Source organism: Salarias fasciatus, chromosome 8 (assembly GCF_902148845.1).
Source record: "Salarias fasciatus chromosome 8, fSalaFa1.1, whole genome shotgun sequence".
NCBI classification, from domain to species: domain Eukaryota; kingdom Metazoa; phylum Chordata; class Actinopteri; order Blenniiformes; family Blenniidae; genus Salarias; species Salarias fasciatus.
In genome coordinates, this window is record NC_043752.1 from 9,160,838 (window position 1) to 9,173,101 (window position 12,264).

At 43.9% G+C, this 12,264-nt stretch overlaps 1 protein-coding gene across 1 annotated transcript in view; it reads right to left on the reverse strand.

The window, feature by feature from the left end:
- Window positions 1-11,573, reverse strand: part of LOC115393747 (histone acetyltransferase p300-like) — a 35,116-nt gene extending 23,543 nt beyond the window's left edge. The window contains exons 1-9 of the mRNA XM_030098854.1: window positions 11,442-11,573; window positions 10,972-11,065; window positions 10,090-10,411; window positions 9,781-9,927; window positions 9,264-9,497; window positions 7,737-7,812; window positions 847-972; window positions 593-710; window positions 189-330 (exon numbers count right to left, since the gene is read on the reverse strand). Coding sequence (XP_029954714.1) covers window positions 189-330; window positions 593-710; window positions 847-972; window positions 7,737-7,812; window positions 9,264-9,497; window positions 9,781-9,927; window positions 10,090-10,411; window positions 10,972-10,989 — 1,183 coding nt within the window. The 5' untranslated portion in view covers window positions 10,990-11,065; window positions 11,442-11,573. The remainder of the gene's footprint in view (window positions 1-188; window positions 331-592; window positions 711-846; window positions 973-7,736; window positions 7,813-9,263; window positions 9,498-9,780; window positions 9,928-10,089; window positions 10,412-10,971; window positions 11,066-11,441) is intronic.
- Between the last annotated feature and the right edge of the window lie 691 nt (window positions 11,574-12,264).

Sequence of the window (12,264 nt, forward strand, 5' to 3'; positions counted from 1 at the left end):
CGTTCCACGTTTTGCTATCCTTGTGGGGACATTTGGCCCCGACAAGGATAGAAATACAAGAACACACACACACACACACACACACACACCTCTCTTTTTTGCGGGGTTTAATTATTCATGCCATGACTGTAGGTCACTCATTGTAGTATCAGTTTATGAAAGACGATATAATCCATATGTTTATTTACTAGGAGGCAGTCCAGTGGGGGGCTGACCGATGCCAGCAGGCCCAGGGCCTAGGCCTTGCTTCTGAAGTCGGGTCCTCCTCTTTTCCTCCATTTCCTTCTGGATCTTGTAGATCTTTTCCGCGAGCAAGTGATAGTACTCAACCTGCCAAAGAGAAGGCAGAGAAATAAGAAAGCAGCACAAAACCATTTCAGTATATTTTTTCAATGATTGTCAGAAATAAAAACTGCTTTTTACACCCAGTTAACTTTTCCAACAGACAAAATCACAATATGATTGAATCACATGTAAAGCCATTTCATTTCTAAGTAATTTCCATGACTGAAAAACAGCAACTATGTACATATCTAAACCATGTTCCATCCTTTTCTGATTCATGCAGTGAACTACTTCAGGTCCAACTTACTCTGCTGTTGGCTGATTCATACATGTCTCCCTCAACTTTTCGTGCATAGTCAACAACGTTTTCCATTCGCCGGTCACTGAGAGCTGCAGGGTCCGGCGTTGGAAAGATGGCCTGGACTCTGAACAAGAAAAGAAGAGCAAAGGGATGAAGGCAAGGAATCATGAAGCTTTACTCGTGTCTCAGCCAAGAAACTGATATTGGAAAATCAGCATATCAACATCCATGCCGGTCTTGACTCTCCATGTAATACTTACAGCTTGTGGACTAAGTGATTTCGGAGGTCCTGTGTGATTTCCTCATGCCAGCTTTTTCTCATGCTTGTAGCAGAGGGCGGGGCTGCTGTGGGCATGGACCCAACCCCACCAGCATCATTCATCAGACTGTCAGAGACAAGGACGGGATCATGTTCATGTCTTTTGGAGGTCAGGTGTCCCTGACCTCTGTAACCACAACAGTAATGTTCAGACACACCTGCAGTAATCAGCTCGTCCTATCATGAAAGACATGAAACGAGAAGCCTCCTGAAGTTCAGGAAGTGGTTGAGTTGCGCATAGAGCCCATTGCCCACCCCCAGTTACAGGAATTCCTCTTAACGAGTCACTCTTTGTTTCTTCCAAAGTAGTTGAAACATGTTTTGAAGGCCTATCAGGAACTGCTGTCGTTCTAAACTCTGACTCTGACTTACCTTCAAAGTGTGAGTATTCCCTGTTCTTCAAATCCTTATGAGTTGACTTCAATAGATGCACTTCAGAATAGAAGAAAAATGACCAAAATCAAGGACTGTGTGAGGATTTTCCCCTTTTAAAAAAGCAAAAAACAAAGCAAAAAGTAACACAACTCTTCCTCGACAGCCAAGTTCACCAACACTTCCTGAGTCTGGCTGCAGTGAGTCAAAGTGGGCGCAGCCTGAAGAGAGAAGGAAAAGCAGGGGGTGGAGTCAGTGGTGAAAGAGACACTGACCAAATAATACATATTGTAATAAAGCTCACTTAGTTATAGTAGCTATAAAGTTTAACAGGATTATCATGATAAATGTGTCCTAATTGTGAAATATGTGAACTGTTTTAGACTTTTCTGATTAACTCCTTAAATTCTTGCAGCTGCTGTAACTCCACAAATGGCAGATTGTGTTTAAGTAACATGAGAATTAGGAGGAGTCCTTGAAAAAGGTTCTCCCCTGTAAGAGGTCCCTGGATCCTAAAAGTTTGAGAACCCCTGGATTATAATGTGCAACCAGGTTTTTATTTGTCAAACAAGGAGCATTTGGTTTACTATTAACATGGGACTTTCGAGGAGCCCTGGTTCTCCCTGGATTACCAATCCCAGAGGGAGGAGGTGTAGACAGCGGAGGGAGAGGAGACAAAAGCGGGGCTGCAGAGCTGGCGTGCCAGTGAGGCTAAAGAGGCAGCCTTTCAAACCACCACTTCCCCGCCTTTTCCTTTCCAATGTTCGATTCCTCATGAATAACATGGATGAACTGAGGCTGTATTCCATACTGAACAAACTGAAAGAGGAAAGATTAATAACAGGAAAAATAAGGGAAGGGTGTGTGTGAGTTTATAGCTATTAATTTGCTTCATGGTGCTGATTCATAATCTGCTCTTTATACCATAATAGTCCAAAATTATTTTCTTCCCCCTCATCACTCCGGCATCTTGGTGAAGTGATTTAAAATGTCAGGCTTTAATATTGTGAACTTTATGTTTATCTTTACATATTATGGAGAAAATGTACCAGTGATAAATACACAAGAAAACTTCTCTCTTAAGTGAAGATTTGTTTATGATTGGCTACAAGAACCCTCAATCAAATGTCACCTTCAAAATCCACTGACACAAATGACACTTCCTGACCTGATTTAGCTGAAGTATTTGTGGGCTCAACATAAATATTCTGTGGCTTAATAAGCTCAGCTAAACCTCCCAGAGTAACACGAAAGCCAAGTGTCACATTAACACATCCTGGACAGTGGCAGCGGTTACAGGTATTGAATGTGTTGTGGAGTAGCTAAGTAAATGATCAAGGTGTTAAGTTGCGACAGAGAGTACATAAGATACATCAGATTTCACACCAGAACCGTTCACTAAGAAACAGGTTGTCTCTTTCCTGGGAATGTGTTCCTGCTGTCGGCAGTTTATTCCAAATAATTGTGATTTCAATGCTCCTATTAGGTCTCTGCATGTTTACAGGTTTCCTGGACTCCAGATGCACTGGAAGCAACCCAGACCCTGTAGTCTTGTCCACTTTTCTGTCTCTCAACCAGTCATTTCGTTGTCTCTGATATTGAACAAATTGTGATTTTATGGTTCTGATTGTTCTGGTAATATGAAACATAATGTCCTTTGTGTCCCCAAGTGTTTGGTGTGTGCAGATCACAAGGCAGGTTGAAGAGGATGCTGTGGAGAATGCTGCTCACCTACCACCTGAGTGACCACCTGATGATGGACCCCCCTCCTGGCTGAAGGCCCTCTCCACCGGCTGAACCCAGGTGACTGGATCCTGGTGAAGGACTTCCACAGGAAACACTGGAAGGCCAGACGGTGGCCAGGTCCATTCCAGGTCCTGCTGGTGACTCACACTGCTGTCAAGGTAGCAGAGCGAGCTACCCAGATCCATGCAAGTCTCTGCAAGCCTTTTTCAGTACCACCTTCACTCCAGCAGCTGATCTCCAGGCCACAGGACAGAATAATCCCTGAGGCAGTCCACCCTCCACCAGGCAACGGTGAAGACGTTCCTGCTCCTGCTGATGCTGCAGCCCCAAACTGTCCTGGGCCTGCAGAACAGAGTGGCGAGTGGCCCTGGCCCTCCTTTACAAGAAAGCGGTGTTTGCCTTTTAATAGGTGATCATTGCTGCTCCCGTCTAGAATTTACTTTTCCTGGTTATCTTAGAAAAGCAGCTGCAGGCACTCGTGGGAGTCTTCCTGTGTCCACCCTGTGTTTGGGTGCAGCCAAGGCCTCTGGGAGTGAATGTGGCAGACAGTTTTTATAAACTCGCACGCCCCTGCGAGGGCAGAACTCACCCTGTCACTCTTGTGACCGTGTTATTTCTCAGCTGCGCACCACCAAGAACTCACGGTTTGATGCCCTTTGTTAAATAAAATCGCCATTACAGGGACATATTATGCTTCTTTCACTTTGTGAAGAATTTCTTATAGTAGTATGTGTAGCCGTAGCTTCATTATGACGTTCAAATTTGAAAACCGTTTCCTCCCTGTCTTGCCACACCACATTTTGTGAAAATGAAACGGTCGAGTTTGAGTTGGGTCCGCTTATCCTGAAATAAGTGGATTAACTCCTCCCCCTGACTGTGCCACAACCACGTGTGTGTACGTGTGTGAGAGGGAGAGTGGGCATGGACAGACGCGTTGAAGGGCATACCCGAAAGCATGCTCAGAAACGGCCTGTTCTGATGAGGGCCCCTCAGAGCGACTTTTTAGACCACAGAAACTCCTAAAAAAGGATTAATTTTGGGCAAACAAACCTAAATACTATGTTTTTGGGCTTCTGAGACCTATATGACATGACTGAATAATAGCATAATATGCCCCCTTTAATGGACACCTGGGATGTAAAATAATGAACTCATTCCCTTCTCTTTCAAAAAAACGTATCATTTATTAACTTTGGATAGATTTTACAGCCCACTGCAAAATCAGGATAAAAAGAGTGTATAAATGTAAAATTAAAATCCATTTATCAATTCACTTCATGAAAGTCAGGGCAGCGTCCAGACCCTTCACATAGTGGATGTTTCTTGTGAAGTTGGGACTTCTGCACTTCAGGCAGTCGTCTGAATTTTGCAGCCACTCCCTCACACAGGCTCCACACCCCAGCAGTGAGCAGCAGCACTTGCTGAATGTGGGCTCCACCATCACGTCTGCAAGGTTTGAAACAAATAAAATCCTGATTCAGAAAAATCACATTCAAACACTTCAAAGTTGCATCCTGGACTTCACAAGAGCTTGTGATCCATATCTGCGACATACCTAAACAGATCAGGCAGATGAAAGCCTCCTTCACAGGCTGGACATCTGCTTCTGTGACCTTTTTCTCTGGCATCTCAGACGGCTGACTGATGCTACCCGAGACGCCTTGGAGGCTCTCGGCCGCACACATCAGTCCATCTATTTGTTGGACCACATCCTGCAGCTCACCGTCTTCAGCGCTTCGACTGACATATTTTAACAAAGAAGAAGGAAATGAAAATAAAGGATGAACAAGAAAGAATTCAACATTTATCTGTTAGTGCATATAAAAGCACAAAGTCTAATCCATAACCTGAACGAAATTAAGCTTCATATCAAACGTTGCATTACCTCCTTTTGGCCCGCTGCCCATTCTGGAAGTCCCGAAATTCACTTTTGAGCAAAGCAAAGACCTTACCGGAGTTCTGCTTCCAGTACTGAGAGCCTGAGGAGTCAGAGAGAATGGACTTCACTTTCAGATTTAGAAGTTCAAAAGAATAAACATTTTCTCTTATATCAACAAGTGAGGGACTGAACAATCCTGATGCACCAAAGTGTCAAGACCCAGGATGAACAACTTACTTCTTGTGTCCTCAGAATCCAGAATTTCATGACCCTGAGAGTCAGTCAGAGTAAAACCCTCCTCGCTCCCCAAAGCCTCCCTCACTTTTGCGGCGATGCCCTCAACAGTCGCCTCTACTTCCAAGAAGCGGATCACCACCGTTTTGGAGACTGCCAGTTTCCCACAAACAACCTCGGCAACATGGATCAACCTGGTGAACAAAACAGACACTTTATTTATTCCTGAGGGAAGATGAAATCATCCAGTATTCCACAATCAAATCCAGAACACAACTTTTCCAGAAAATAAATAATAGTAATTGTCAGTTCTGTTGTGATTTGGGAAGAAGTTGTAGAATCATATTTAACGTCACAAATGACCAATCCACTGCTTGGGACAGCGGCTTTGATTTTGTTGTTGAAGTTATTTGACCTGAATCTGCAGCGACAACCAGCGGCTGCTCTGATGGGGGGTTTCTGAAGGCACGGAAAGCTCGTCGGCTAAGCTGCAGGATAGTTTTTCACTGCGGCCAGTGAAGGATCGGCTCGTTTATGTCTCTTTGGAAGTTTTCCTTGAAGAGAAGTTTGAGGCCACTTAGCATCTGGCTATCAGCTGAGTCGGGGGGAGAGTAACATACAGTCTCCCCGGGGAGAGAGATGCATCAAAAAGGGAAAATCGGTCCAGTCCAGTGTCAGCCCGCACGGTGTTCTGGAAGCTGCGTGTTGCTCGAAGGAGGGAAGATGTCGGACATTTTTGTGCTCTCTTACCCTTGACTGTTCACATTGGGATCCATCATTGTATCCTGCAGCAGACTGGCTTGTGGTCCCGTCGGCCACGCCATCGATGGACCAGGGAGAGGATCATCTGTTAAAAACAGGAGAAGATAACCGTCATCTTACTCTGCACTGCATATTTTAAAAATACTACATCTGTATTCAGGCGTTACAATAAATCCATTGAATTAGTCAGGAAACATGACACAATTAGTTTTTTTTTTTTTCATTCATTCATTTTCTGAGTCACGTCCTCTTCAGGGTTGCAGGATGCTGGAGCCAATTCCAGCTACTTTGAGCGAGAGCAGGGCTCACCCTGGATAGTTGGCCAGTCAATCGCAGGGCCGACGCATAATGACAGACAATCATACTCACACACACATTCACGCCTTTCTATTTTGGGGGGTTTAATTATTCATGCCATGACTGTAGGTCACTCGTAGCACCAGTTTATGAAACACTACATAATCCATATGTGTATTTACTAGGAGGCAGTCCAGTGGGGGGCTGAACGATGCCAGCAGGCCCAGGGCCTCGGCCTTGCTTCTGAAGCCGGATCCTCGTCTTTTCCTCCAGTTCCTTCTGGATCTTGAAGACCTTTCCCGCGAGCAAGTAATAGTACTCAATCTGCCAAAGAGAAGGCAGAGAAATAAGAAAGCAGCACAAAACCATTTCAGAACTTTTTTTATGATGATTGTTTGGATAAAAAGTGCTTCCCCCCCAGTTTTTCCCCCCCAACAGACAAAAACACAATTTGATTGAATCAAATGTAAAGCCATTCAATTTCTAAGTAATTTCCATGCCTGAAAATAACTATGTACATATCTAAACCACGTTCCATACTTATGATTCATGCAGTGAACTACTTCAGGTCCAACTTACTCTGCTGTTGGCCGACTCATACATGTCTCTCTCAACTTTTTGAGCATAGCCAATAATGTTTTTCAATGGCCATTCCTTGAAAGCAGCAGGGTCAGCCTTTGGAAAGATGGCCTGGAATCTGATCAAGAAAAGAAGAGCACAGTGTTGAAGACAAGGAATCATGAAGCTTTGCTCTCGTTTCCAGACCCGGTCCTGGACTGTTTTGCACCCTAGACGAACATCTACAGCTTTGTTGCTGGGAGTGGTGAAAGCGCCGGATGTTGTGTCCCACACTACATTTGACTCTGCCCCTTCTGCCCCGGTCTTAGAGGTTTTACTAATCACTGATTAACAATATATACGAATGACATGAAATTAAATCATCCAGTGCCGTTTAATGGCTGTGGCTGGAGGCAAACTGAAGTTCAAACATCCCTATCTGGTTTACAAACGCACTGGAATTAAAAATGATGAAGTGCTCCACCTTAAAAAATTACAGCCAGCCTGTCAAAAAAAAATAATTTGGGGACAGCAATTCAGAGCCCCTCCCAGTACATTGCGCACTTGGCAGTCACCTAGGTCGCCTACGCCCTGGGCCGGTGCTGCATGTTACAGCCAAGGAAATGATATTGGAAAAATCAGCATATCAAAATTTAAATATTTGAATCTACCACAGTCTTGACTCTCCATGTAATACTTACAGCTTCTTGACTAAGTGATTTCGGCGGTCCTGTGTCATTTCCTCGTGCCAGCTTTTTCTCACGCTTGTAGCAGAGGGCGGGGCTGCTGTGATCATGGACCCAACCCCACCAGCATCATTCATCAGACTGTCGGAGACAAGAACGGGATCATGTTCATGTCTTTTGAAAAATAAATGTGTGGAACAGATATCTAGTAAAAACCTGCAGAGTGAGCTGTGACCGATTATTTTCCATCAAGGAAATTGACAGACTTCATTTGAACGCTTTTGTGCCGTTTCTTACCCTTGACTGTTCACATTGAGATGTTGGCTCTGAGGGGGAGCGCCCACACCTCCATTGACTCCCGAAGCATTCACACCTACAGATTGATACAGAGAGACCAACTGAAAAGAAGCCACTTTTTCCTCTAGATGTCAACAACAAAACAAACTGACAACAGAAGTGTTGATCAGAATTAGGGGTGGGCAATATGGCAAAAATGTCATCACGATTTTTTAAAAACAACATCACAATCACGATTCTTTTTTATATTGATTCTTCGAGACTAATTTGGAAGTTTGACCATTTTTTCCCCCAATGTTAAACATATAAAACGTATAAAATGTATTTAAATATGTAAAACCCTAAAAGAAAAAAAAGACAATTTAAGCTAAAGAAACTGGCTTTAATTTAAATAGTACAGTTTTTTTCTAATCAAAATGTGCAATGAACACAAACAAAGACAAAAACAATTTAATTTTAATATCTATAACCTGAGTGAATAACACAGCTACTTGAGAACAATTTTTTGTTCATAGATCTAAGCTTTTATCTCCTTTTGAAAATGAGGTAAACAATAATGAACAAATAAGTACACTTTTGTAACACAAAAAACTAAACACATCAAATAGCTTTTTAGCACAGTTTTAATGGGATACTTTTAATAGTTGCGCGATATGACCACTAGAGGGCTCTGTCTCCATTGAAATACAGCTCCTCATAATCCCATTAAATCAAAGACATTCCACTAGTTATCAGAAAAAAAGGGCCGTTTCAGCTATTAACTTGATGATATGTTCACTAAGTGTCTTTTTACATTTCTGTGATTTGTTGTATATAAAATCCCTCATGCTAGCTTGTGAACTGCTAGCGGTAGCTCGCTAGCTAGCGTTAGCATCGGTGCTAGCTTCAGCGTCTCTCTCTCCAGCTTTTCGGGGTGTTTCTATGGCGGCTGATCCCTTGTCGATCCCGTACTGCCGCTGTAAACCAGCTCTGCCTGACACAGCCTCCACCCAGCAGTAGTTCCAGTTACAGAAGCTGCCACACCGCGCTCCGCTCGTTGTTAGCTGCCTTTGCGTCCCCGAGTCAACGTGAACCCAGGACTGGCTGTGGGTTTGTTTTTTTTTTTTAATGATCGTTAATGTTGCTCCCCATGTATCTATTATGTATTTTGATAACTGCACTAGAGGGAATATTTATTTAATATTATATGAAGCTTTCAGGTCACATCATCACTCCAAAAAATATTATATACTGGTGAAAAAGAGAACGAGGAGGAGAACGTGCCCTATAGACGATTTAACGATCTTTCTGATTTATGAGATAGCCCCTACGTTTTAATCCTTACATCGTACACCCCTAATCAGAATGTAGTCCCAGTGACTCTATTAGCCTTAGAAAGGATATGTTAAAATTACTGATGTAGTTAGTACATAGAACCGAACAGGAGAGATATATAGTTTATCTTTGAGTTCTATGAAAGACGAGTAAAAAAAAAAAAAAAAAAAAAAAATACTTCGACAAAACGAAGCATGCACATAGTGAACTCACCCATTGGATTCAGCGGCCTCATGCCAGCCTGCCCTGACAGACCTTGGTTCACCATGTTAGGCTGGGGGGCCTGAGGCTGGTTGCCCTGGTTGGTTAGGCCCAGGGCGGCATACGCTCTCTCTACAGTGCTGGGGTCGATCTGGTTTGGCGGGTTGATGTTGGGGGCACTTTGTTGGCCACCAGGAACTGCCCCGAGAGAGCTGCCCAGCCCTGCTCCGGCCACGCCAAGCAGAGCTACGAGGACATAAGAAGAAATGAGAAAGTTAACGGATATGATCAGTTCAATACGAAATCTTGAAACCTAGAGAAAGTCGTTTCATTTGACACTCACGGTTCAATTTAAAAAAAACTCATTAGTATCATAATCTATAGCAGTGATGTCAAACTTTTTTTTTTTTTTTACACTTATCACTGTGTTTAACATTATTCCATGTCTGCCCTCTCTTATCCTACCCTGATAGACACATAAGGCACTCCTGATGCACAGTGTTAACAGATAAGTAAAGGTATATTGTACTTCTGGTCAGATACAGACTGCTCAGATACAGACCCTCATACTGCTGGTCCCTCTCAGCAATCTTCAGTGGCAGGCAGACAGGACAGTCGTGTCGAGTGCAGTTCTTCCAGTGGGAGATGATCTGCCTCGATGATGCACAGTGTGCAACTGAAGATGACAGAGTTTAGAGAACATGAGGAAAAGGAGAAAGCAGCCTCCAAACTGAGTTCAGGAGAGAAAACAGACAGAACGTTTCCTTCTCTCTACCATATAAATGAACATAAAGTTAATGTATCTTTTGAGCCCCGGTGCAGCCTCCGCTCTACTCACCCTGGCAGGACCTGCCAGCCTGGCAATGAGTCATGTGGTTGAGGACATTCTTCATGGGGCGACAGTGGGGCACACTGCACTGACCGTTAGCCTGCTCCCGCCGCTGGCACTTGTGCGCATGAAGCAGCAGCACCAGTTGCTGCTGGATTAGTTTGCGCTTCCCGGGGTCGCTTGTTGGTGGCTCTCCAGCTACAGCAAAAGCGGCAGAGACCTGGGTACCGGGCCCCACCAGACCCACCTGAGCACCAGAAACCATCCCCGCGGCTCCACCCACAGGAGCACCTGCGGGACCGCCCACACCTGCTGGTGACTGCTGGGTGCCCTGCAAGTAAAGTGAAAGAGAATGAGAAGAGTGAGACTGAGGAAACAAGAAACTACACCCTTCATGGCCACTATATTAACACCAAAAAAGAAGGTTAGGGTTAGGCAAGTCCCCCCAAATGGTTAGAGAAAGAGTAATAAAAAAAAAATCTATTATCCAATTCATAAGTCGCGCATGTTTGAAGGGGGAGTCAGAAAATACTACAACACCGGTATATGCATGCGCCAGAGCGCCACAGCAAACAAAACATGACAGTAAGGGAAGCCTCACAGGGAGAAAAGTGCCGCAAACGAGGAAAGTTGGCTCGACCCAGGGAGCGACCGTGTTCTCACTGCATCTAGAATCTAGCTGGGGTTGACCTCTCGACCCAACGTGAAACACGTGCTCCCGGCTCGACCACGTCAGTTAGGTCGAGCTAAACACTTTGGTGTGAACACCAAACACCAAAGTGTTTGCAGGGTAAATGAAATCAGCACAACAGTATCATTGCAGAACTGGAACTCACATGAACCAATGCTAGAGATGACTGCAGCTAACATTCTTTTCTACAAATCAGATACCTGGTTTGTTCCGTCCATGCTGAAAAGACGGTCTGTGTCCTGCGGATCCAGTAGTGGTTTGGGGTTTAATGTCCTCCTCCCCCCAGGTTTTCTCCTAGAAGTGTTTGATGGCAGGAAGTCAGGGGAGGAGGAGTGGGGGTGATCATTCGCATTCACAACCACAAGAAAATAGAGACTTAAAGAATTGATTTCATCACGTATTAATAAATACCAATACCGACATTGGAATCACTGCATCAACATTTTAAATCGACCCACCCACCACTGCTTGGAGCTGGGTTGAGTAGGAAACTAGAAAACTTAAAGGTAACAGAGTGCAGGACTCTGTTGTGAATGTGGAGACGTGGCAGTGGTGTACTCAATACAACTTAAAAAAAATAAAGAAATAAAAATATGATGGAGCAGCGGTTTGAATCAAGGAACATCAGCCCACTGCTCTGAAATGGAAGTCAGAGGAGACATTGGCTTACCTTTGGAGTGTTCTTCAAGTCCGTACAAGTTCTCTTCAACGAATCCAAACCAGACAAGCAGAAAAACAAGAAAAAAATCAAACTCTGTGTGGGACTTTCACCCGCTTTTTATCAGAACCGAGCACCCTGCAAACACGAGCATGTCCTCACTCTGAGTTCATGAAGGCGGGTTAACACGCTCCGGGCAGAGAGCAGTGGGCGGAGCCTGAGCAACTTCTTCGGAGAGAAGAAAAACCAGGGGTGGAGTAGGCACTGGGAGCTATTCAGCTAAAATACTGTATCATTCATTAAAATACGGAAAAAATATGTGGAGTGTTGAAATATTATAAAGTGACCGGAATATTAGTTTGAATAAATAATCACGCGACCGTTCATCATTTATCTAAATATGATCAAAGCCTCAGCTCGAGAGAGCCCTTCCGTGAATCCGTTCCACTTGTGCATATAGAGAAAGACCGCATCACTGAAATTCCAGTCCAGGTTTTTCTTGTGACCATGCCGGTACCTGCTTGTGCGCGAAATTGAAACACACACAGCTGAATCAAATTAAATGTAAGGAGGAGATGGGTGAAAGATGGATATAAAAAAGTTTTTTTCAAGAAAGTATTGATCAGTGCTGATAGTAACAGTTTGTTAGCTCCAGCTAACGGCAGAAAGTCCCATGTAACTAAACCAAATGCTGCGTGTCTGACAAATAAAAACCTGGATTTAACATAACATTATAAACCAGGGATCCAGGGACTTCTTACAGGGAGGAACATTTTTTCAAGGATTCCTCATCATCCTCATGTTAATTAAAAACAGTCTGCAATAACCCAAAATG